At 43.3% G+C, this 23,371-nt stretch overlaps 1 protein-coding gene across 5 annotated transcripts; it reads right to left on the bottom strand.

The window, feature by feature from the left end:
* Window positions 1-1,493: 1,493 nt before the first annotated feature.
* PIGU (phosphatidylinositol glycan anchor biosynthesis class U) lies at window positions 1,494-22,315 on the bottom strand. 5 transcript variants are annotated; one of them, XM_067307710.1, is made up of 13 exons: window positions 22,177-22,256; window positions 20,421-20,450; window positions 20,265-20,329; window positions 18,785-18,844; window positions 17,676-17,738; window positions 16,447-16,556; window positions 14,570-14,670; window positions 12,778-12,875; window positions 10,512-10,666; window positions 9,816-9,959; window positions 7,029-7,153; window positions 4,637-4,779; window positions 1,494-1,660 (listed from the first exon to the last, which is right to left on the bottom strand). In XM_067307710.1, the coding sequence occupies exons 4-13, from the start codon at window positions 18,785-18,787 to the stop codon at window positions 1,547-1,549; spliced, it is 1,056 nt and encodes a 351-aa protein (XP_067163811.1). In that variant the 5' UTR covers window positions 18,788-18,844; window positions 20,265-20,329; window positions 20,421-20,450; window positions 22,177-22,256; the 3' UTR covers window positions 1,494-1,546. The 5 variants fall into 5 exon arrangements, with proteins under 5 accessions (XP_067163811.1, XP_067163808.1, XP_013817001.1 ...); XM_067307707.1 differs by lacking the exon at window positions 20,421-20,450 and having other exon boundaries at window positions 22,177-22,315; XM_013961547.2 differs by lacking the exon at window positions 22,177-22,256 and having other exon boundaries at window positions 20,417-21,469.
* Between the last annotated feature and the right edge of the window lie 1,056 nt (window positions 22,316-23,371).

Below are 23,371 nucleotides of genomic sequence, written 5' to 3'. Positions count from 1 at the left end.
AAAGCGCTAATAGCAGTGCAATAAGGCAAAAGTTATTATTGTCCAGAAAGAAAGAAAAGAAAAAAAAAATGAGCTGCCTGGGTAGGGCCTGGGCATGTTGGTGTTTCAATTGCTCTGTAACAGATGTAGTTTCTATTTTGTCAAATTAGCAGCCCTCCAAATCCTTCTTGGGATCAGTGGGGCAAGCTGGCTGCCTCTTGCCCAGACACCAGTGAAAAAGCTTCCAACACTGTGTTTAAGCTAATGCTTCTCAGTGTCACCATGCAACCAGCAGAAAAAGAATCCAGCCTGGGTTCCCCTAGGTCAGTCCCATTCATTGGGTCAGCAGCAAAAGCTCTGAAGTGAGCAGATCTGAACATATTCAAAGGCAAGGAATGGGGGAAACCAAGGGATGCTGTTTTTTCTGTGCAGTCCTCCATGCACACTGTACTTGCAAGAGGATAACACTGAGGAATGAATATCCTGTATTGTCAAGCTGCCGTGGAACACCTCGAGCCCAACAACTCCACAAAACTGGCATCTGAGGCTCCTTCTGAATTTAGTTTCTGGTCTTAAAGGGGAGACTTTCACACCTCCTGGTCCCTAGCGTGGGCAGGCAGCTTGCTCACTGCAAGTCCAGAACTGCCGTCCCAAGCAATCACAATGGATATAGTTTAAGTCCTGCGTTGCCACGCTGCACAATGTACAGATAAAAGGAATAGTGGGAGTCTATCTCCACAGTAGCGTTCCTTCTTCTGAGACCCTGCAATGCTTCTGTGCAGCTCCTAACATGAAAGTGTCTGTGTTGCTTCAATGGGACACACCAGCTACCCAGTACCTGTTCTGCTCCTGCTTTTACCCCACTGCCAGCTCTCACTAGTGGTTTCAGCTCCAAGATGGTGACTTTACCATGAACTATTATCTATTATCTGTGGCAGCAGCCTAAGCCGTCCTCCTTCCAACAGGTCACCCATTTGTTTCACAAGCTCTCACTGTGCCTGAGCAGATGTTTTTTTTTCCAGATCCAGCAACAGGATGAGAACCGAGAAAGAGCATCTGAGTTGACTGCAGCCAGGGCTTAGGCACTAATGCCCAGAGATTGCCACGTGCCAAGCAGGAACACTACTGGTCAAAGCAGTGAAGGGGGAATTTCCAGGAGAAACAAACATCTCCAAGAAGCAATGACAATAGAGTAAACAGGTTATGTTCTCAGCTCTTTCTGGGCCAGAGATTCAGCCCTGTTTTTAGCCCAGGCACTTCTTCCAGTTCCTGCTGGACTGCCCAGAGTTGATGGCTGAGGTCGCAGTAAAAAGCATGGCTGAGGGAAGAAGGGAGATGCTCCAATGGAGGCATTGTGGCTCCTACTTGCAGCTCTTACAGTCTCTGCACTGAGTTCACTGTTGCAGCTCAGGAGGGTATTCCCAGAACTTCCTCAGCTCTTTCTTTCAGTAGCTATCATCCTTGAAGTCCAACCTCATCCAGGGAACCTTCCCCACCCACCCCATATACCCCAAGCTTTGCATGTTCCTTAGAGTAGTCCATTTCCCAAGAATGGTGAACACGATCCTTACTTCAAAACAAGCATGGCCTCTGTCCCATCTTGCCTTGTCAAATAGAGTCCGTGAGTGAGGTAGTACTCCCGTCGGAGGAAGGCATAGAAATAATCCGAGATGAGCAGGATCTGCAGAAGTGAAATGTTCAGACACATCAGTAATGCTTCCGAACAAAGGATAAAAGGGGACATGTGTTTGTGACAGACATGGAAAAGATTTAAGAAATTCTTATGCTGTTCATCATGCTTTGTGAGAGGAGACTCTGTAACTATGTGTACATTCCTTGACCTTTGTCTTGCAGTACAAAACCAAGGGAGATTTAAACTGATCTGGTTTGCTGCCAGTGTGTTCCCATAGACATCTCAGGTGAGGAGACACTAGGTCCATAAACTGGCCAAACTGTATGACACTGGCAGGTCCAGCTGTGCCACAGCTTTACAGATCATCTCTAGGCCTCATGCATGACCTTCTTCCATGCAAGTGCTGTAATGCAATCCAGCCCAAATGCTGATGACTGCTATTGAGCACTGGGCAATGCTGTTGAGCACTTTTCAGTTGTTACTGTTTTTCAGTTGCAATTTATGCTCAAAAAGGGTAAGAGACTTGCAGGCAGAAGAAGAAACACCACAGCCTCATAGGTCTGCCTTAGCAAACAGAGGTTTTTAGCAGTTTAACAGAAGTACTAGGCTAAGAGGTGAAGGGAAGAGCAGAAAGATCAAAGCTGTGGCTTCACAGCACAATATCCAAGAGCGATATCAGATTAAAGCACTCCTTCTATCCCCACTGCTTTCCCATCTCCTTCCTGCCCCTGTGCTGTAGCGCCCTCTCTGTGGGGTGGACAACCGTGTGTTTAAGCTTGCACTCTGACTCCTTTAAATGGGGAACAGTGATGGCTACCCCCCAAAAATACCTTTTTTTTTCTCCGATCCGGCTCAGAACATGCTTCTACACAAATCGATGTTGGCACCGTCCTGTTTGGCTAGGGAGGTGGACGTACCTCAGGCTGGAATTGCCTCCAGCCACTTTGTAATGTGAAATCACAGCTGAACTACCTTGCCCTAGAACTGCACAGAACATGGAAGTCCGACATTAATCACTAGGTCACTCCCCTCCTCAAGCCACACTTCTGTTGTACTGAGGTGTCATGGTGCTGGCTTCTCCCTAGCCTAAAAGCACTGTCATGGGTGAGATCTCAGGGTCAGTTGTGCTGGAGTAGTGTTTACAAATGACATTTTCTCTACAGCGGTCACCTTGGGCAAGCTGCCTTTGCAGAAGCAGACAGGGTGTCTGTAAGCTCAGGCAGTGACCTGCTGTCTCAGTAATGCCTTTTGTCATTTAGCCTCTAGCAGTGTGAACCTTTCCCATGAACACTGACTTCCTCCATCAGGAAACAGCAACACATAACTGTAGTAGAAAACTTTTCCAGTACCAGACCAAGTTAGCAGTTTCTGCCATAAAGTCTATGTGCCACTTAGTGCATCAGTTTGGAAAAAAGCATTCACCCAGTTACTTGGGAAAGTCACTCCTGGGAGTGCCTTACCTGAAGTATGCTGCAGTGCTAAGGGGATGGAGGGAGGGAGAAGGCCAAGCTATCAGACAGAGCCTGCTTATATTACTGTCAAATAGAGCTGCTGTTGAGAAGCTGCAGTGGCAGGAAGGGAGGCTATGGAGGACTAAGTGGAGTCTGAGGGAGAGAGAAATAGGGCGCCAGAGTGCTCAGGTAAGTGCAGAATGAGGGGAGGAGAATAGGTAGAGAAGGGCAGAGGTGCCCAGGGAAGAAAGAAACCAGCAGCACTTATTTTGTGTGCTTGTTTTGCTTAACACCATGGCTGACTACGGACACACTATATCAATTCCTTTGATTTTTTTTTTTTTAATTGAACTTATCTGCAGATGTCTTTTAACAGGAAAAGAAAGAATGGGGGCTGGCAGGCATGAGTGCTAGCTCCCTCTCACAAGAAAACCAGAGAGGAGATTTTTGCTCTATCTGCATTCACACAGAGCACAAAACCTTGCGGGATCTGCTACGACTTTCTCAAATAGGAAATAAAACCCTCTTAGAATATCAGCAACAGGCATCTGTAACTGCAGCTTTACTGTTCCTTCCATTCCATAGCAACACACCTAGTTAGAGAGCTAACGAACCACTCCCAGTTTCCTATAAGACCCTCTGAGTAGTATCTCTGTACTCCATCTCCTCCCACTCCTTGCACTGAGTCTCTTTTTGCTTTTACAGAACAGGTGTTTGCTCCCATTTATCAAGGGGTGGGGGATGCATAAGCAGGTGATTTTCAGCCCCCAGCAGAACTGTGCCTCTAGTTTTAGGAGAAACAGACAAACTTAAATGGCTGAGGAGCATTCAAAATTATGGCAGCTTTAACATGAAATGAATATTCAGCTCTCACACATGTGAAAATGTCCCAGGATTTAGGTAAGACCTACAGCTCGTAGAACTAGCACAGAGGACAGGAGGGCCTTAGAAAAGGTTGTAGCAACTGTGTACATTGGACCTCATCCTCCAGGGGTGCTAAGCTCTGTTTTCCCTGATGCCAGTAAGAGTCACTTATCTAAAAGAGCACAGTCTTGAGAGAAGCAGGGAGAGTCCTGGCATGACAGGAACCCTGTGCATTCCCTCAGTCCTACATTTCAGTGAGTTGTAATGCTTTGCTTCAGAAAAAATTGGTACTATGTCCCAATTTATGAACAGCTCTTGCTTGCCTGTTGTTTGACCCCACTGCACTGCCCCATGGTCTTTTCCATTTCCCCTCTGAGCTGAACTTCTCCATTCACATCGGCTGTTAGTCCTGCCATACTGAGACACTTTTCCTCTGCTATCAAGCAGCAGGCTACATAACTTGCAGCACAACCTAGCTGGATTGTTAAGCAATAGTACAAATACTACATGACTTCTGTTTCTCATCAGTGGGCCAGAAGGTGAGGACAAGGCAGATTTCAGCCGGATCCAACAGAGTGAGGAAGCTGCTACGCAGGATTACACAGGATGCAAAAAGCCAGACACATACTGCGGAATTTGTTGTTGCTGACAGGACCCCCATTCCATTGCACTCCCCAAAGCGCTGCCTCGTTTGCTTCGCTCTACTAACCTGCCCTATGTTGAAAGTCAACGTGATGGCATAATAAAAATTGGAGTTGGCACTTCCTGCGTAAATCCAGAGATGCCACAGAACGGGGAACAGGAGGGAGCAGACAATGAGCACACAAGACAGGATGAAGATGTTCCGGAGGACTGCAAAAGAAAAGCAAGCTGTTACAAAGATGCATTAAGTGATCAGCCGTGCTCACGCAATGGTGTTTAGGATAAATGCAGCAGAGAGGCATTTGCCAACACTTGTCTCCAACAATCATCTTTCACATTTTGTTTTAATAATTCTTTTGCTAGATTTAGTAAGAAATCCACTATAATTTTCCCTTAAAATAAACACTTCTGCCTTTACTTGAGCATGAATCTCTCATTTGTAGCTCCTTCCTTCTAGGTCCTGCTTCCAAACAGATATTCTTCTGCTGAGTACTCTGGCTTTTTAGCGTCAAGAGAGCAGCTAAGGCAGAGTGTCTGTTAAAGACACCCTCATTTCCCTTTCTAAAGACCACAAAGCCCTGGCCCTGTCTCTCAAGTACCTGAAGGCAAGGTACTTCCTTCCAAAATGTAGGATAAATATGAAAGGCTGAGACTCAGGCTGAAGATCAAAGATGGCTACTTTGGGCAGCTATGCTACAGAGGCATTGAAAGGTCCTCCCTCCACAGGGACTTTTGAAGCACAGGGGAAGACATTATCACTCCAAGTTTGTGTCCACTTCAGTAAATAGCAGTTCTCAGAAGGGCCTTTCCACTAGCACTATGATTCAGAGAGCAGAGCATGCCATTCCCTAGCCTTGCCAAGATGACTACCTAGAGAACAAAATGAACCTGTGGGCCATAGGAAGAAGAGATACTTTCTCAGAAGGTGCTAAGAAAATGAAAGAACCATAAAGGAGGAAACTCACATAGGCCAAATGCATTGACAAACACGTGCCTTTGGGAGGTGCGAGGGTGGCCAGAATCCATTAGTCTGCATGAGTATATGTCAGACAAGAAACAAGAACAGCTCTGTCTAGAAGAGCTAGGAACTACTAGGCCAAAAGGGATTTTGTTTTCTGTGAACTATTTACACCTGACCTCTGACAGCACTATTATAGTTCATCCCAGCACTCATGTTGCCATGCTTGGCTACAGCTCAGCCAATGTCCCTGAAGTTTGCTGAAGGACTGCTGATCATTCTGCAACTGAAGGGAGCTATCTAACATTTTATGGATGTTGTCACATCCAAACCTGTTCATGTTCTAGCTTTTTAAACTCTTTGGTCAATAGAATTCAGGTCACTGTGGGATTTGAGTGTGTGACAGAAGACTGACCCTCTCACTAGTCATATTCCCTTGCTTTGTGCGCTTGGTACATGCAGCTCACCTAAGCTGAATCAGGATTTCTCAGATGTCAGCTGGTATGGCTGCAACATGCTCAGGGCTAGCCTGGGGCTTTCTACCCTATTCTGTCACAGCTGCTTTGGCCCTAGCTATCGTTAGTGTGAAATTAGCGGAGCAGATGGGCTCAAAGTCAAACAATGCTCCATTTACTCCCCACCACTGATGCTGCAGAGAACCAGCATTTAAATAAAGCCAAATATACCCAAACTACTCTGGGCTCCTGACTCCTGATTATGTCTCCTGATACAAGACAGGCTAGCTGTCCATAAACACACTTGACCTGGGTGAGAGAAGACTGTAGTTAAAGCTGAGGGCAGCCTGGCAGGATTGGTCAAAGCAGCTGCTTTGCGGTGACTTCAGCAGGCAACGCCAGGAAAAATGCAGCTCTTCAGGAGCATTATACTGTCAGGCTTGCAAAATCTCCCCTGTGTAGCAAGTCCTAGAGTCAGAGCTTGAAAATCAGCAGGGAGCGCTTTGGTGATTTAAAGAACTAAAGAGGCTCATTATGAAGCATGTAAGAAAAACTGGACCATGGCTTGCAGTAATCCAGTTACTTTCACTCTGAGCAAAAAAGCAGGTGCAAAGAACCACTGCAAGGGTGCAGGAGAGCTCCCAAGGCTGGGAGACCCATTGATAGCAGGAGCAGCACTCAAATTACACAGCCTTAAATGGGAGCGAAACCTTCCATGGCTGAATTCAAAGGACTGATGTACTTTACATAAGCCACATCCTTTGTGCAAAACTGTCAATGGTTCTTACAGAAAAGTTAATCTTCAGAACGATTTGGAAAGAAAGGGAAGGTAATGTAAAAGTGAGAATTCCCTCTGTGATGTCTTTCAGCCCCAGTCCTAAAAATACTTCAGAGATTGCATCACTAGAAATCAAGCTTGCTTCCAGACTGCCCAAAGAGGCCACAAGAGCCTGCAGACATGGGCCTCGTTTGGTTTAGTGGTGACAATTATTGGACAGACCCCCTTCCCATTCCAGATAAGGAACAATGAAACACAAAGAACTTACATCTGTAAAGGTGGCTCCAGACTGGAAGGAAGGCCATGTACAATGCAATGTCTCCCACAGTGGGATAGGACTTGAAGATAGAAATGATTGCAATCTGGATAAACATGAAGAACACAGGGTGTTCCCTAGAAGGGAAAAGACACAAAGGATAAGAGGATGCAGTAGGGTCTCTGGAAACTGGTAATTAAGATCAGCAAGGGCACAAACATACTGTGGGACAGGCTTTAAGAGGCTCTCACACCCCTGTGCTCTCCCCAAGCAAGCCTTTGAGTGCAGGGTGGGACAGGCCGAGCTGCTTTGCAGAGAAGCAGTACAAGAGAAGGTACATCGGTTCACTGCCCTCACACAGAAACTTTGTGTCTGAATTCTACATATATTTACACAGTTGCTCATCTTGGTTGCTCCTTCCCACCTCTGTTTTATTCACAAAAAAGCAATCAGCACGTCCCTTCTGAATGTTATCTGGGGAAGTCCACAGTTATCCCTCTGGTATGTCATGATGGTGGTACCGAGTCCAAGTCACCAGGATAAGCCCATTGTGAATCCAGGCAATTAGTGGATGTTTTTATCAGAAAGAAGGGTAAATTTGTTGTCAACAGTCCACTAGGAATGTCCCTGAGTTATCACTTTGCTATGGCAATAAAGAGCTAGTTCCAGCCACGAGTTCTGGCTTTCTGAAACCACTGGCTTATGCTGGCAGGGAGCAGGCACCTGTACAGCCTAATCTGCTCCCTCTTTTGATGCCTGTTACATACCTGTTGCATAGCAGAGTACAACTTACAGATCCATATGGATCAGGGCAAGAATTTGTTATTTCCTCTTAATCACAGGTGCTATGAAAAATGCAGAAGATGTGCAACAACTCCAGATGAGTCATAACACCATGGCAAGTGACGAATCAAGTTCCTCAAATACTTTCTCAACACCAAAATGATAAGGTGTGTCACTGTCAGAGGCTTGATGGTCCAGATATTCTTCCCAGGGTCAGAGGCACATAGCCCATGCAGTTTTCTGCCTGTTACATGAGCAGTGGGGGGACTAAGGATGCAAGCAACATCAGTTAGACATGCTCCTTACAAAGAGACGAGGTGGTGATGCCTGGAATTGCTACTGTAGGGTCTAAAGTGCAGCTTTGTTTTTAGAATGAGTGAATAAGCTTTGCAGTACTACAGAGAAATGAAAATGGAGGGTGATGTTGAACATAATGTTCTGGGCAGACAAACCTTTAGAGTCAACTTTTAAATACTGGCATGAAACAAACTTTGTTCTTCAAGCATAGGAGAGATGGATTGTTTCCCTGTCACTAGTGTTGTTTATATTATGATTAAAAGTAAGGATGAAACTGGACTGACTTCGTCCTAAAGAGAGAATACTCTTCAAACATAGGAGCCATTTAATTTCTTCTCAGCTGTCAATAAAAATGATCCCACTGCAGCTTTTTGGGACACTGACAGAAAGGGAAACAAGATGAAGGAAAATATCCTGAAAAATATCTCCACTGCAAAAGCCTGTTGGGAAATGCAGGCTTCCAAGAGCCCTACAGCACTTCAGGCATCTTAATGCCTAGAGATATGGAGGCATTTTCTTACGCTGCATTCACAGGGCACATAAGTGATGTCACATAAGTGACAGTCACAACCTGTGACTACAGGCTACTCTTAGCCTTCCAAACACACAGACAGAGAGCAGGGCATGGTTTCAGCAGAGGCAGGAGTGAGCATCTGTCTGCTGCCTCCTCAGAAACCTGATCACGGTTTAACGGCACTTTGCAGGAAAACAATCTTTCCAGCCCCAAATATTAGCACAGGTTATTAAGATGGCAAAAAAGGACTTTCAAGAGTGTATAAGGGTACAGCAGCAGGAGGTTCCTCAGCCACAGCCCAGTGAGAAAGGGGACCTCAGGAAGTCTTTAGTACAATCTTCTCAAAGTAGGGTCTACGCTAAGTTCATATCAGATTGTTCAAGGCTTTGTCCAGTCAGATCCGGAAAACCTCCAAGGACAAGACATAGGCCCCTCTTCCAGTGCCTGGCTGTCCTCATGATGAAATTTTTTTTTCTTATATCCAGTCAAAATCTTCCCTTTTTCAATTTATGGCCACTGTCTCTCATTCTCCCACTGTGTGCTTCAGTAAAAGGCCTGGCTCTATCTTCTCAGTAACCTCCTTTTAGATATTGAAAGACTTCTATCAGATACCTCTGAAACCTCTTCTTCTCTAGGCTAAAGAAGTCCAGTTCCCTCAGCTTCTCCTTGGTCTCCAGCCCACTGACCATCTTGGTGGTCCTCCACTAGACTTGCTGAAGTTTATCAACATCTTTCTTGTCCTGAGAGGCAAAAAACTGAATGTAGTATGCTAGATGTCGTTTAAAGAGTACCTTCTCCCTTCATCTGCTAGCTACACTCCTGTTGATACAAGCCCATGGCTTGTAAGTAATATGAAAGTATTTACCCATTCCAATCCAGCACAAGCATAATATTTTACTCTACTTAAGAGAAAAAGACTGAAGCTTTGGGAAATGAGAAGGATAGCCCTATATAAAACCTATCTTTTCCAGGCTCTCAGATCCAGACATCTGGTGCCAGCCTCATAAGCTTCTACTGGATAATCATGACTTAGTGAACTTCAAGAGTTTAAACAATGTTTCATATAGCAAATATGTCAGTGAAGAAAAATACATTTCACGAAAGGCTTTATTCCTCTCACTCCCACGAGTAGAGACTGAACAGCATAAAATACAGAAGCTGTCAATTCAGACAAAGTCAAAAAACTAGCAAAGTAACATACTTACTTTAGCTTTACTGCCAAGGGAATGGTGTAGAAGAACACGTTGATTTGAAACACGCACACGAAGAAAAGACTGAAGTGCTCAAACATCTCTGCAAAGAAGTACCAGAAAAGGCCAATATTGGGTGTCAGATCTGGAACCGAAAGGCTGAAATTTAAAAAGAAAAGTTAAGGTAGCATTTTTAAATGTTTAAATTGTTTTTCACTGCTTCTGTTACATTAACAAATCATTGTGTGCTATTGAATGGAAGACCTAAATTTTAAATATGTGAAAGAGAAACCAAAGAGGTGAAAACCTGGGGAGAAAAAGAGGGATTAATCCTTCCTTATGCCCATCGCAGGATCTATACCACTCCTGAGCAGACATTTGTCTAACTTGATTAAAATCTCCAGAGAAGAAAATTTCACAACCACGGCAGCTCAATGATCAAACCCATTTTCAATCAGCTCAGTGGAAAACCACCAACTTCTCTCACCTATTCCTCACATCTCCTGTTTTCTCTAATACTTGCTGTTACTTAAATAACAGAATTTGGCTAACATCAGCTCTCCTCCACACACTCTTTTTCTTTTCCTGCATTGCCAGTAGAATCAGAGATCACGCATTCCTCTGGAGAGGGAGCAAGGCTCCTTTATGTGATGCACAAGAAACAACACACAGGGGCTTGGACTGAAAAACAGTAAGAATTCTTATACTTACATAAACCCGTAAACAGATGGGATAAAATCCCAGGAGTTGAGGAGGAAGAAGGAGAGGCAGATGATCACTACCAGGCTGCACAGGTACAGCGCTGCATACTGCATGGTGTAGAGCCAGAAGCTTTTACTTTTCAGTTTCACTGGTATGAACTGACGCTGAAAACAAAACACAAACAGGCAGATATCCCTCATCAGTTGGAAAGACACAAGCAAGCCTGAGTGTTCAGAACATCTTTTTAAACTGATGAAAGAAAGCATCAAATACTGGCACTGCTGCACTGGGAGGAGCAGCTTTCAAGCACAGCCTGCTTGAGGTTCTTCCCTCAGACCAATTAAGTCATACCTGTTACCCATATTGCCAGAATTGTGCTTGAAAATCAAGTAGCTAAGCTGGTCATTTCTGCTTGCAACACAACAGATTAGTCAAGTCTCATGTATTCAATGTGAGATTTACACACACCTCCTCACAGCTACACTTCTATCTTATGTGTTTGCAACACTATCCTATTGCCTGTCTTCCATCCCATTAACCCATGCTGCAGAGATGTCCGAGAGGCCTGCCCATGACCCACCACCTTGTGATGCTGGGTACTTACTACATGGACTGGCACTGCTGACATCAAGGAAAGAGGATATCCAGTAGCTTCCTAAGCACAAAGGAGCTACTCTGAAAGGTTGCATCCCCAGAAAAAGATGACTGCTGCAGTCCCGCCCCTGCCACATCTCCTGACAGGTCAGCAAAATGCCCTTGTCACATAATATGACATATGGGTATGTCACACCAAGAGGTCTAAAATTCTCTGACTGCGTACATAATGACAAGTATATACATGGGGTCAAATGCCTTTGGAAATTGCTCAGAATTCTGCAGCTCCAATTCAGTGATGTAGCCTTTCCATTTAGTACTAGTGTTTATACCAGCAGGAAATGTACGGAGAGGCAGCTCTAGCTGGCAAGGACTCTGTGTAAACCATGGTCAGGTACCTCAGCCATAGCACATTTAACACCACTTGGTGGGACACTAATCAAATTTACCAAGGATTGTTGGCAGGACAGATTAGAGACTGCTGAAGAAAAGCCCTTTAACTCTGTACAAAGAATGCAGGAAATTCATTTACAAATTTGGATAAAAAGAGCACAAACTAAAGCACTCCTCTTTAAAATCAGTTGCAAATTAGGCATTCCTATACCAAAGCACTTATCACTGCTTTCAAACTCAATGCTTGTATCTTTCTAGTGCCATGGAGATATACAGCTTAAATAAAAGTTCTAAGAAAACAACTGGGACCCACATACAGTAAATTAATGTTCCCAAAAATTAGCAAACTGAAAAAGCAACACTGATTCTGCAGAAGATCTTGTCTTGCAAAGAGTAAGAATAATAAAATATCTGGAAAATGAAAGAGACATTTATGTCAAATAATAAGGGGAGGAGAAGGGACTAGAACTGACTCTTCATTTTCTTCTGAAACTGAGGGATTTGAGAATAGACTGTAAGGAATCTGTAGTTAAGATCAGCTATAAAAAATCATGAGGAAGACAGGACAGAAGCAACTAAGAAAGACAGGCAGGGCTTCAGAATGGCCAAAATGACAAAAATGATCCCCAAAAATGGGATAAGAGACCTCTGCTAATGATCATGGCCTCCCCTTGCTCCCACATCAGGATGAAAACAGCAAATGATCAGTTTTCATTAGGTGCATTATGATTTGGACTCTCAAGTAAGTCACTGTTTACAGTATCAGCACACAAGCTAAGAGAGAGACCAAGGGGAAGCATGCAGGCAAACCAATTAGATGAATCAGACAATTCCATTTTCCTTCTGCTTGGCCACCCTTACCTAATTCCCCCTATTTCACAGCCCAGGACTGCAATGTTCTTCACACGTGCTGTCTTCTGCTCAACAGCAAAGAGTGACCTCAGCTCTAAACATACACTTTTCTGCAGATGCGCCTACTAGCCTACTGATGGGCTAATTTTGCCTGGAGCAGTGTCTGTCTGCCAAGGTAATGGGCACCCATGAATGATCAAGGTCAGCCCTGATGGAATTCAACAACAATGCTGTTAATGGGGAGGGAGAGAGGCATAAGAGCAACCAACTATGTGCAAGCATTCCCATTAAGGCTTTAAACTTTCCATGACTTGAGGAGAGAGGTACTTTTTCTGAAACTCAGTACTTGCTCTGATCCCCCTCTCTCATTAGCTGAAAGAAACTGCCCCTGCACAGTTATGACCAGACAATGGAGATACAGTTAGAAATCATCTACCTGTAGAAGGTAAAGGAGAGCTGGAGCAAACAATGTGAGAGGGTATAGTGACTGGTAGGTTGCTAAGGCCAGGAATACTGCACTGAGGAAGGCACTACCTGCAAAGAGAAAAGTAAAGAGAAAAGTAAACATAAAGAGAAAAGTAAAGTTCACACATTCACTTAAGTAATTTCTTCATGAAACAGCTGTTACAGCTGGGCATGTCAGATGCCACTGTCACCAGAATGTGTCTGGGCACTCAGCAAAGCTCTGTGAGCATCACAAGTGAAAGTGTGCAGCTGAAGGAGAGAAGTAGCATTAGCCCTATTTAGAGATATGAAAACTGAGGTATAGAAAGGATTGGCCCAGTTTTTCCAAGTGGTCTTAAATACGAATGCCTTTGTTTGAGGAGGCCTTATGCGACGCATCTCAGGTTGAGCTAACTGCTGAGTACTCACATTGCCCAACCACCTTATCTACAGCTGTGGAGCTGCCTCCCACCAAAAGATCAAGTCCAAAAGGTCTCAGGTTATAGATCAAAAAACAGAAGCACCCAGTGCAGGTAAGAACTTTTTGTTTTATGTCACTTGATCAAAGTTATTAGTAAAAATACGGCTTAGCAAGAATCCTGACTCAGTACACGGGGCTAATTATCAGCCATATCCAGTCACTGACATCAAATACTTGCTAAGCTTCTCTGCTTCCATCTTTTAAAAGAGAAAGTATACCTTGTGATCAGTCTTCTCCAACTACAATTAAAGTCTCCCAGACAGTAGCCTTCCTATGCTCTATTTTACGGAGCATTAAATTCTGCATAGTGCTAAAGAAGTGGTACCCAGAAATCACTGTCATAATCTGATATTCTGTCTTTGCCCACTTTCAACACTAGAGGCTGCCAACACCAAATCAGGCAGAGAACCCACAGGCCAGCAAATACTGTTTTGCCTATGACAAAACTGTTTGTCTTATGGTGTCAGTGAACAGCTAAAAATCAGTTTAGCCAAATGGACCCTGCTCATTTACTTTTGCAAATGCTTTTAAATTAAAACCCCTCCTGCCTCAATTAGTCAATAACTGCAGAAAAATTGTCTTTTGGAAATACTAATAAAAAAACAACTATACCAGCTTTCTTTGCAAGGTCTGGTTCCGGGCACTTCTAGAGACTAGATAACATATTGGACTGACCTTTCCTCTTATCCAGCAGAGGCCTTCCTAAAAAGTATGTGACTAGAACGAATTGTGCTCAAACATTTTAGCAGTGGGGGTTCATAGAAGAGACAGAAACCTGGTTTCATGTACAAAAGGAACAAAAGAGTCATTCTGTCATAAACTATTCAGCTAGGCTGGTATAGGTCTTTGTTTATTGTTTCTTATTCCCCAAAGCTCCGTTAGCTTATTTCAAACCAAGGTTACAAATCTGAGTGAAAGCCAAATAATAGTTGCAGGCAACTTTACTTTAAGGATTTCCTCATGTAGAAAAGAAAAAGCAGCAGAACATTATGTCCTCCTAGACTACAATGCACAGACACAGGTTTCTTTGTAAACAGAAAGTGACCCAGGAAAAGAAGTCAGTGCTTAAGAGATGAAACTCCTAGGCACACTGGGATGAGAGAGTTTTGCCTTGATGGTAAAGTCTCTTGGGCTCTTGTGATTTCAAGCAGAACTTAGATATTGCTCCAGTCCAGTTTCTGATGTGTCCCACTGAGATCTTTGTAGTAATCACATTTGTAAAGATCTACATTGATTTAATTTCCATTACTTTTAAAATCTTTACAGAAGGGCATGAAGAATAATTTTTTCCTCAATGTATTACCTTTTATTGTAGCTAAAATGAAGAATGCAATGACAGTATTGTTGATAGTGCAGGTGGACTTTGCCACACAAGACATCACAGTATAAGGATTTAAGAGATAGCTGAAAAAGAGCAAAAACTCAAGTTATATTCATTCCATTCAAAGGAGATAACATTAAATAAAGAGAAGTTCAAAGTCAAATAAGATGCAATTTGCCATTTCATTTATATATCTTATGGGTTCCTCTCATCATCAAATTAACTCAGCTGAACTGGTGCTTTTGTCTGAAGCAAAACTCAGATCTTTGGATTGTAGCCTAGGACACAAAGGCCATAAGGAGCACACTGCAGAAATGGAGATGGTTGGGAAGATATCTAAACGTCCTGTTCTGTCCTATAAAATGACTATCAAAGTATTCCTTGCTTCTCAGAAGCTATGTGCATATATTCAGTCAGACCTACAAATGTTGGGTCCAAAGTAAGTTCTTTTTGCTTCTCACATCTGCTGGCCCTGAAGAAGTAACAAAAATAAGACAGAAAGACAGAACCAATTCTTTCTGGTACATTAGCAACCCAATTCCACCTGTGCGCTCCTACTATGGTAGTACAATTCCTTAGATTCATCACAGCATGATCTGAGCACAAGAGTTATTCCTACATACAGGAGTAAACAACTGACTCTCAGCTCCCAAGGTGGCAGTTTAAAATATGCCAACTTTTTATATGCAAATTCAGCACAGCAAACACAGAAAAAACTTACTTTCCAGTATACAACCATACTTTAATCAGTAAGGATGCTGGCTTCTTTTGGAAATGAGAATAATGATGATCTCATTTAACTAGGTAAAAGTGCAAAAAATGCTGTGAGGGATTATCGATAAGCAAGATAATGGATCGATCAATCTTGGTATAACTAAATCAACCATCAGACTAAGAAGAGCGGGCTGGTGATTTCCTAATTATCTCCTTTACACAAACATTTTTCCTACTTCTCTGGGTCATAGTCTGGCTTCTTTCCTGTGTTTCCAGACAGAAACAGCCTAATGCCATCTTTCCTTTGATACTGTGTACCATTGTTAATAAAAATATGAAACCGTCTGCAATTTAAACAGACATGAAAGAGACAAAGATCCATCTTTCTCACCCTGGGGAATTTACCATTTTACAAAATTCATATGGCAATAAGAAAAAATAATAACCTATCTAATGAAAAACTCTTTTCTGAGCCAGAATAATTTCATATAATATTTGTTTCAGGTCAAACCCCAATGAAAAAAATAAATCTTTAATTTTAAGTACCTTACTTGTACATTATCTATTTTAACTGAAGCCTTCTGAAATTAAAAAAAATGCGAAATAGACAAGAGGAACTCCAAGACATGACATTATTAAAGCTGACAACTTGAAAATATCTTTGAACTATTAGAAAAAATTCTGTGATTTTCAAATTTTGATATTCAGCAAAAATTTTGTCTGATTACTCCAAACTCTCCCCCCCCCCCCCCACCAAAAGAAAAAGGTTTCTGGACTGAAAAGACACCTGAAACACTTGGGAGGTATAAAATTAGTTTTGATGACATGAGCATACAAGCAAAATAAATAGGAATGAGATCTACAGAGACACAACATTCTTGCTACCAAACTAATGACCTTATGCTGTTGAGCCTTTCTTAGAGGGCCTGAGCAAATTTACTTTTTGGCAACATACCATTGGAAGAACATCTGCTTTTCACTTTCAAACTGAGTATGCAGGGCTGAGGAGATGTTACGTGCAATAGGAAATTCACACTTTATGAAAAAAAAAAACTTCAACAAATGCTGAAACCCCAAATCAAACAAATAAAAGCCAAGGGGAGATGAGGAATCAGCTGCCGCAGCCTACAAGAAGCAATACTTACAATAGTGCTACCTTGAGGGGGATGTAGTGCATTTCCATGGGCGTCCGGATGAGTTCAGCCACGTCTGGTGCATATTTATCCAGTTCTATTAGAAGTTTTTGCTTTTTAAACTGAACAAGGGAGAATGACCAAAGACTGTCAGATGAGAGAAGTCCCTGTTTCTTATTAATTACGACCTCCCTTATTTTAGAACCTTCTATGAGTCCCACGTTTGAGCTAAAACTCTACTATGTGAGGTGTTGTACAAACAGAAGAAACAAAACCTCTCCTTTCCCAAATACTTAACAATTGAAGTTGAAGACAAGAGAAAGCAGATAATCTCCATTTCTTTGAACTTCCTTAATTGTCTGTGTCTACCTCTTGAAACAGTTGACAGTGATTTCACCACATCAGAGTTTAATACTCTCTATCTTCCTAAAGTGTGTTTGGCTCTCCAATGAAAAGTTGACCTTATAAATTCATTGTTCAACATACAAGCCCCACAGAAACCAAGTCACAGCTAAGTGGCCTTTGTTATTTTGAAGATGTATACTTCTATGTCAAACCTCCTTTACAGATGCAAAATACATCTCCTTCACCAATCTTATTCTATGATGCTCTCTATAGAGACAAAGGAGAAATCTGAATTATAAATTTACTGAACTATGACACGGTGAGACAAAGGAGAGAGATGCTGAAAATTCTGCTCAACAAGAAAAATAACTCACAGACAGGATTTTTACAAGCCTGCAGTTCTATCATGACTTTTTCCTTCAACTTGAAGCCCAAGTCTTGCTAAGTCCATAATCTAGTAATTAAATTCTGCATACTTCAAACTTCCACAAGAATCAATACATGTTCCAAAATCTCACTTCTCCTCGTGTGTTGTGACCCTAGAACTGTGCATTTCATTGACTGTTGTACTCAAGAATTGGTTAAATTCTTTAAACTCCCTTCAGATTAAAGGATCTATACCTCTGAGGTCATCATTCAAGTGCAGTGTACTAGCTGTGGACGCTAATTTGCTTCACATCATAATAGCGCCACAACAGAACTGAAAAGGATCCTAGCTGGCTTACTGTATTCAGTCTCCATATTTGCTGACCATCCAGAGATGATCAGATTTACTTGCTACTGCTAAGCAACAAGGATTACTTGATACCGGATTCCCTGGCACGTGTTTTCTTTGGCACAAGATATTTATACCTCTTGGGAGAAGGAGGAGGAGCAGCACTGGTAAGTCAGCTTACCACAACTTTGTTGAAGTCCTGGATGGCCAAGTAAAGGGCAATAGCAGTTAGCACATCAGTTATCTAAGAAAGGAAGGCAGAGAAAGACTGACATTAAGTAAAACAAACAAATGGAGAAAAAGATATTGGGCACTGTTGCAATCTTGTTGACTTCAGCTCATGAGAACACAAAAAAAGCTTTAAAACCACTAACTAGATTGCTGATTTGTATAATGGGATTCACACATCACCACTGAGCCCTGAAGCCACGTGCTATACTAAAGATATTAATATTTACATGACAAGAGAATGGGGAATTAAGGGAAAGCAATTGTTAATGGAAAGAAGTATGCAAGGATAACAGAAAGAATCACTGGTCTAATCAGAGCAGAGGCAACAATGAGGCAGTGCCCAGCTGGCAAAATCCCACGTGTCCAATAATCCAGCATGACAGTGCCTTGAGTGGTCTTAAACTTACCAGGCAGCAGTACAGTCATCTGAACAATTAGCATAAGCACAACACAGATGGCTGGTAGATCTACATGTGACCTACTGAGAAAGTATCTGAGGAGAGAAGCTCCACTAGGTGGCTGGCACAATTGGCTACATGATTTTTGTCCTTCTGAATTATGCAGAACTCACAGAATAGTTTACAACAAAACACATTTGGAGCTCTGGCCCACTCATGCTCTCACTGCATCCCTGGAGTTTGGCAGTGGATTTTAGTGAGAAATAATGCAGTGCAAGGACATAGAACAGTAATCTGGGGGGAAACAGATGTTATTTTGACTGTTTACAGATTGCTTGTTTTTTGTGGGACACAAAACCTGCTGTACTTGTAAGAGGTAAGCTTTGAAGTTTGAAACCAAGTATCAACTTCCTGTCCCTCTATAGAGCATACTTCTCCAGCCACAAACTGACAAAAAAAGAAATAATTTGTAGAGCAAGGGAGAAACTTCAACTTGGGTTTGTATAGGCACAGCTGCCTCTCTAAACAAACCACGAGTTCAGGAGGAATCTGAACAACACGGAGACTGAAGGTCCCTGATTCTTGCAGGAGTGAAAGGAAAGTCATATTCAGCATTTCACAGAATGGGGCCTTTCAAGAGGAACTTTTCAGGGGCACTTACCATGAATACCAGCTCAGCATATTCAATCAAGAAGTGAAAGAGGTATATTATCAGCGGGGTCTAAGAGAAAGCAGAAGGGAAACACATGTCAAATATTGCCCATCTGCCTTCAGATGAAACAACTGATAATTTGAAGGGAAAAATGTAGCAAGACTGCGAGAGACTGGAAAAAGTAATTTTCCTTAGACTCTTCCACAATGTTACTTTACAATAACGTAATTCATCAGACCACACTGACCAATTTTCTTCCTTAAAAAGTTCTCAATACATTCTTTAAAAGATACCATCAAATTTGAAAATTATATTCTATTCAAAATTTTCAATTCCACTAGCATAGAGGTAGAGTTACAACAGAAAGCATTAAAACAACAGCTTTGGAAAAATCTTTTTCCTAAAGAAAAATTCTTTTAGTTTATTTGCATTGTAGTTTTGAAAGTATTTCCTACACAGCTAGTTTCACTGTTTAGCCTGTTGTTTAGATGAGTCTTTTATAAACCAAAAAGGAAGACAGCACGTTAACAACATAAAGCAGTGGGACTACAATCCTATTATGCTCAGATTCCCACAGCTCTTCCCTTTTAGCGCAGGAGGAAGAGCAGGTTTAGGTATTACTCCTTTGACAGAAGAGATATTATACTTACATGGTGTAAATTCAGTCTTTACTGTGAGAAAATGTATTTCTTTTAAAATACTTTAAAAATAATATGACGCTACAAATAAGCATTGAAAAATACTTCACAGATTGGGAGGGAGTTATGTTTAAACAAGAGGAATGTACTGAAAATAAAAAGTTTTCAGAGCTGTACAGAGTATCTGACACACATACATGATACTTAGTATAAGTGTACTTTGATATCAGTAAGACTATTCAAGTGCACAAAACCCCACAGGTGTTTATGTGTTTGGAGGAATGAGGGGCTTTCCAAGATGAGGAATTATTGTACTGCATGCTTGTGCTAATATTAATATTTCTGCAAACACAGTAGCAGACTGGAGAGCGCTATCCACCATTTCTCACACCAGCATGGCTTTCTGCTGGCCTGGCAAAACACATGTTAATCCACCCATGGTCATGTAACAGTGCAGTATATTTGGGAAACTCAAGATGCTGCTATCCAGTAAAATTGTATTCAAAATGCCAGTGACACTTTCTCTCCCTGTTCCTGCCTTGGAAACATTTGGATGTGAACAGAGCATTCTCATTCTCACAGATTTCCCCAGTTCCAGACTTCTCATGTGCAGTAACAGTCACAAATCATAATGTCTATCATTTGCACAGCAACTAGCTATTATGTGATAAACCGCAGTTCGTAGTTGTGCTAGTCACTGCATGGAACTATCACATAGGCAACTATATGAATCCAAGTTCTCTGAGGTCTTTGGGATAAGAGAGGTCCCCAACCTTCACCAGTCCACGAGCAGTAAGAATAAGAAATGTTCCACAGAAATATCATGTTTAAAATGAAATATGCTTACCAACCTCATGGAAAATAGCTCCAGAATATGGAGAGACCCCTAAATCCAGCAGAGCTAGTCCTTCAACCACTGAAACACACAAAATGCCTGCATTAGAATTCTGCAATGTGGGAAGAGAAAAATCTCATGATAGTAAAAATATAGTTTTTTAAATACCTACACTGGTAAGCGTCTCACATCGAATCACCATCTGAATGAATGACACAAAATTGCACAACAAGCAACTAAAATTGAGTGTTTTCTTTCTTACTTCTACCATGCAAATTTCTTCAGTGACTGAATTCTGAGTTACGATTTATTTGCTTCAGGCAACTAAAAATGTTATAGCTATAGTTATAAAATCACATGTAGGATATTTACTGATTTTTAAGTCATCTGTTATATGATACATAGTATGCACACTGGAGAAATATTTCACTCTCAAAGGACGATCATGACATTCCCTTTTAAAATGCATCTGTGCATTTTAAAAAGAAACTCTGTAATTTGAACTATTTTGTATAATTATTATGTAGAAGGGCCCCAAATGCCGCAAACCTGATATCAAAGAGCAATCAAAGAGCAGAAATTAATATACATTATCAGGCAATGCTGAAAGCTTCATCTGTTGTTGAAACTGGCTGACGTTGTGCAGCCTTAATTTTGACCCTTTGCAGTCACGTGATTAAAGCTTGTACTGCAATGCTTGCACACATTTTTCCACAAGATCTCCACCTTGCTGAGCACGAAGGTTCTCTGGTGATTAAGCAGAGCATACAGTGAAAGAAAGTATGGGGTACGAGTCCATACGTTCCAGAAGTCAGAGAAAAATGAAGCAGGAGATTACAGGCAGTAACAAGAGGTTCTCAGTTCAGTGATATGCTAGAGAGGTAGATTCTGTCTCTGCCACAGAGTTTCCATATGATGGTAGATGTTCAATCCAGACTCTTCAAGCTGATCCTGCTTGTGCTCCTTATTGTCTTAGATACCTAACTTGGTGCTATAAGATAAGATTTAGAAAGCATTCATTGTTGCAAGGACATTTTGGAGAGCTCTATTTTGAAACTAAGAAATGCTATCCAGTGTGAAGCAGAGACCTTATGGCTTCAAATATACTCATGCTTTTGACTTTTATTATTCTGTGCTGCTTTTCTTCACCTGAAGACTGCAGATAATATTACGTGAATAATATCAGTATATCATCTTTTCAAAAGAACATCTTTAAAACAAATTAAGGCTTGTAAGGGGCTCAGATGCCATAGAATGTTACAGAAAAGCCTTGATTAAACTGAAGTTCAGCCTGCAGAACAGAATTTGGATCATACGTAGGAAACAATGTGGGTGGCCATAAATTGAACAAGGAAAATAAAATGAAGCAGAGAATAGCTACGCATGAACTGGGAACCATCTAGTCCTGTTCACTGCCTGACGCAGTGCCCGTGCAGTTACAGCATAATGAAAAGTATCCAATCGAGGCTGCAAAGACAACCTGTTCAGTGCTAGATTTTGCTATTCTCCCATTGTATTTATATCTGAAATACAACCCGTTTGCATAACTGCAACCAAGCCAACTGCACACAGTGAAAAAACGCCCATAGTCTTGTACTAAGTCTTAAGCTCTTCCTGCCAGAGCCTTGTCCTCCGTCAGTCAGTGGCCTGCGGCTGCAGCGCCGGGGCAGGACGCCGCGCACCAGGCCCCCCCTCCGCGGCGCCGTGTCGCAGCCCTGGCCCCGCGGCGGCCGCACTGGGGCCCCGCGGCGGCCCCAGAGCCCTGCCAGCCTGCAGCTGCACCCCGCGGGCGCCGGGCACCCGGGGGCCCGAGCCGCCGCCGCCGCCTCCCGCCGCCCCGGCCCGCCCCCCCAACCCGGGCCGCGGGCTTCCGCCAGGCAGTGGAGCCTCTGCGCGGACTCGGCGGGGCTCCGGTCGCGGGGCCTCACCCCGCTTCCAGGCGTTCAAAGGCGAGGCTACTTCGACCCGCTCGGAGATGAAGGCGGCCAGGCTGGAGCGGTACAGCACGGCCCGCACCGTCACGGCCACCAGGATCACCAGCACCAAGGGAGCCGCCATCTTAGCGGGGTGACACCGGCCGGGCCACCGGCTGTAGTTCCCGAGCGGCGCTGGAGAATGGGGCGCCAACGCGCCAGCCTGTCCGGGAAGACTATACTTCCCAGAAACCTCCGCGGCACACCTACCTGCCACTTCCCGACACCACTTGAGAGCTACGGCGCGAGCAGTGAGGCAAATCTAGTGGGAGCGCAAAGGCTTTGGGCCTGTGGCCTCTCCCAGGGCGGTGTGGGCAGCCCGGGGTGGCCGGGCCTCGTGCGGGGGTCCCTTGGGCACCTTCCCCGGAGCCGCCCTCTTTCAAGTCAGTTTTGCCGTCGTTAGCCGTGGCAAGGGTAGTAATGACTGCGCCCAGGGCAGAGCAGCCTCTGTTGTGCCAAGGACAGTGGCACCCCTCTCCCGCTGCCCGGGCACCTGGGGCACCGTGCCGGCGGCCTCGGGAGGGAAGGTGGCCAGCCTGCCCGCTTCCCCTCTGCGTGTCCATCGGAGCGGGCATGCAGTGTGCCAGCGCCACAAAGTCATTTTATTTGGAGGTAGCGGGCATGATTGCTGTGCAGGAACCCCCCGGAGGGGCCAGGGGATTTGTCCCCGTGCGGGGCAGGAGACTGGTTGTGGAAAGGGTTGGCTGTGTCCTGCTGCCTGCACTTACATCTTCGCATAAAGACACGGCCTTGGCTGAAGGGAGCAGCCCCCCCCCCCCTTAATTCCCCATTTTGTCTTTGGGCCTGGAGTTTGGGGACCAGTTGCCCAAGGTGGGATGCCTGAGGCTGCGGGAGAGCAGCCCGGGTAGTGCTCAGATAGATCCCACCAAGCCTAAGCAGCTGTGCTTCAGGAGCCTCCCATGTAGAAAGATTTTGGTTTTATTTGTAAATAAATGCTCTGAGTGAGGCTCCACAAATCTAGTTACAGTCCTTGTACTGGTATTGCTCTAATTGCTAACTTAGATTGCCAGGAGTTGCACGTATTCCTGGCTAGTGATCAGAAGTGGGTAATTAAACCTTGTCAAGAAATTGGGAGGGTGAATGTACCTTTCCAATATATGGGTGTTTCCCACACTAAAAATTAGTATGT

This window comes from Apteryx mantelli, chromosome 18, assembly GCF_036417845.1.
Source record: "Apteryx mantelli isolate bAptMan1 chromosome 18, bAptMan1.hap1, whole genome shotgun sequence".
NCBI classification, from domain to species: domain Eukaryota; kingdom Metazoa; phylum Chordata; class Aves; order Apterygiformes; family Apterygidae; genus Apteryx; species Apteryx mantelli.
This window is presented reverse-complemented; position numbering and strand designations above follow the sequence as displayed.

What these genes read in the sequence shown, in the direction of transcription:
- PIGU (XM_067307707.1), bottom strand. Translation starts at nt 22,306, where the DNA reads ATGGCGGCTCCCTTGGTGCTGGTGATCCTGGTGGCCGTGACGGTGCGG. An exon ending in ATGCTGAGCTGGTATTCATG is followed by an intron (nt 17,739 to 18,784) that starts GTAAGTGCCCCT and finishes TTCCTTTCTTAG; the next exon opens with ATAACTGATGTGCTAACTGC. An exon ending in CCCTTGGCAGTAAAGCTAAA is followed by an intron (nt 7,154 to 9,815) that starts GTAAGTATGTTA and finishes TTTCCCTTCTAG; the next exon opens with GGAACACCCTGTGTTCTTCA.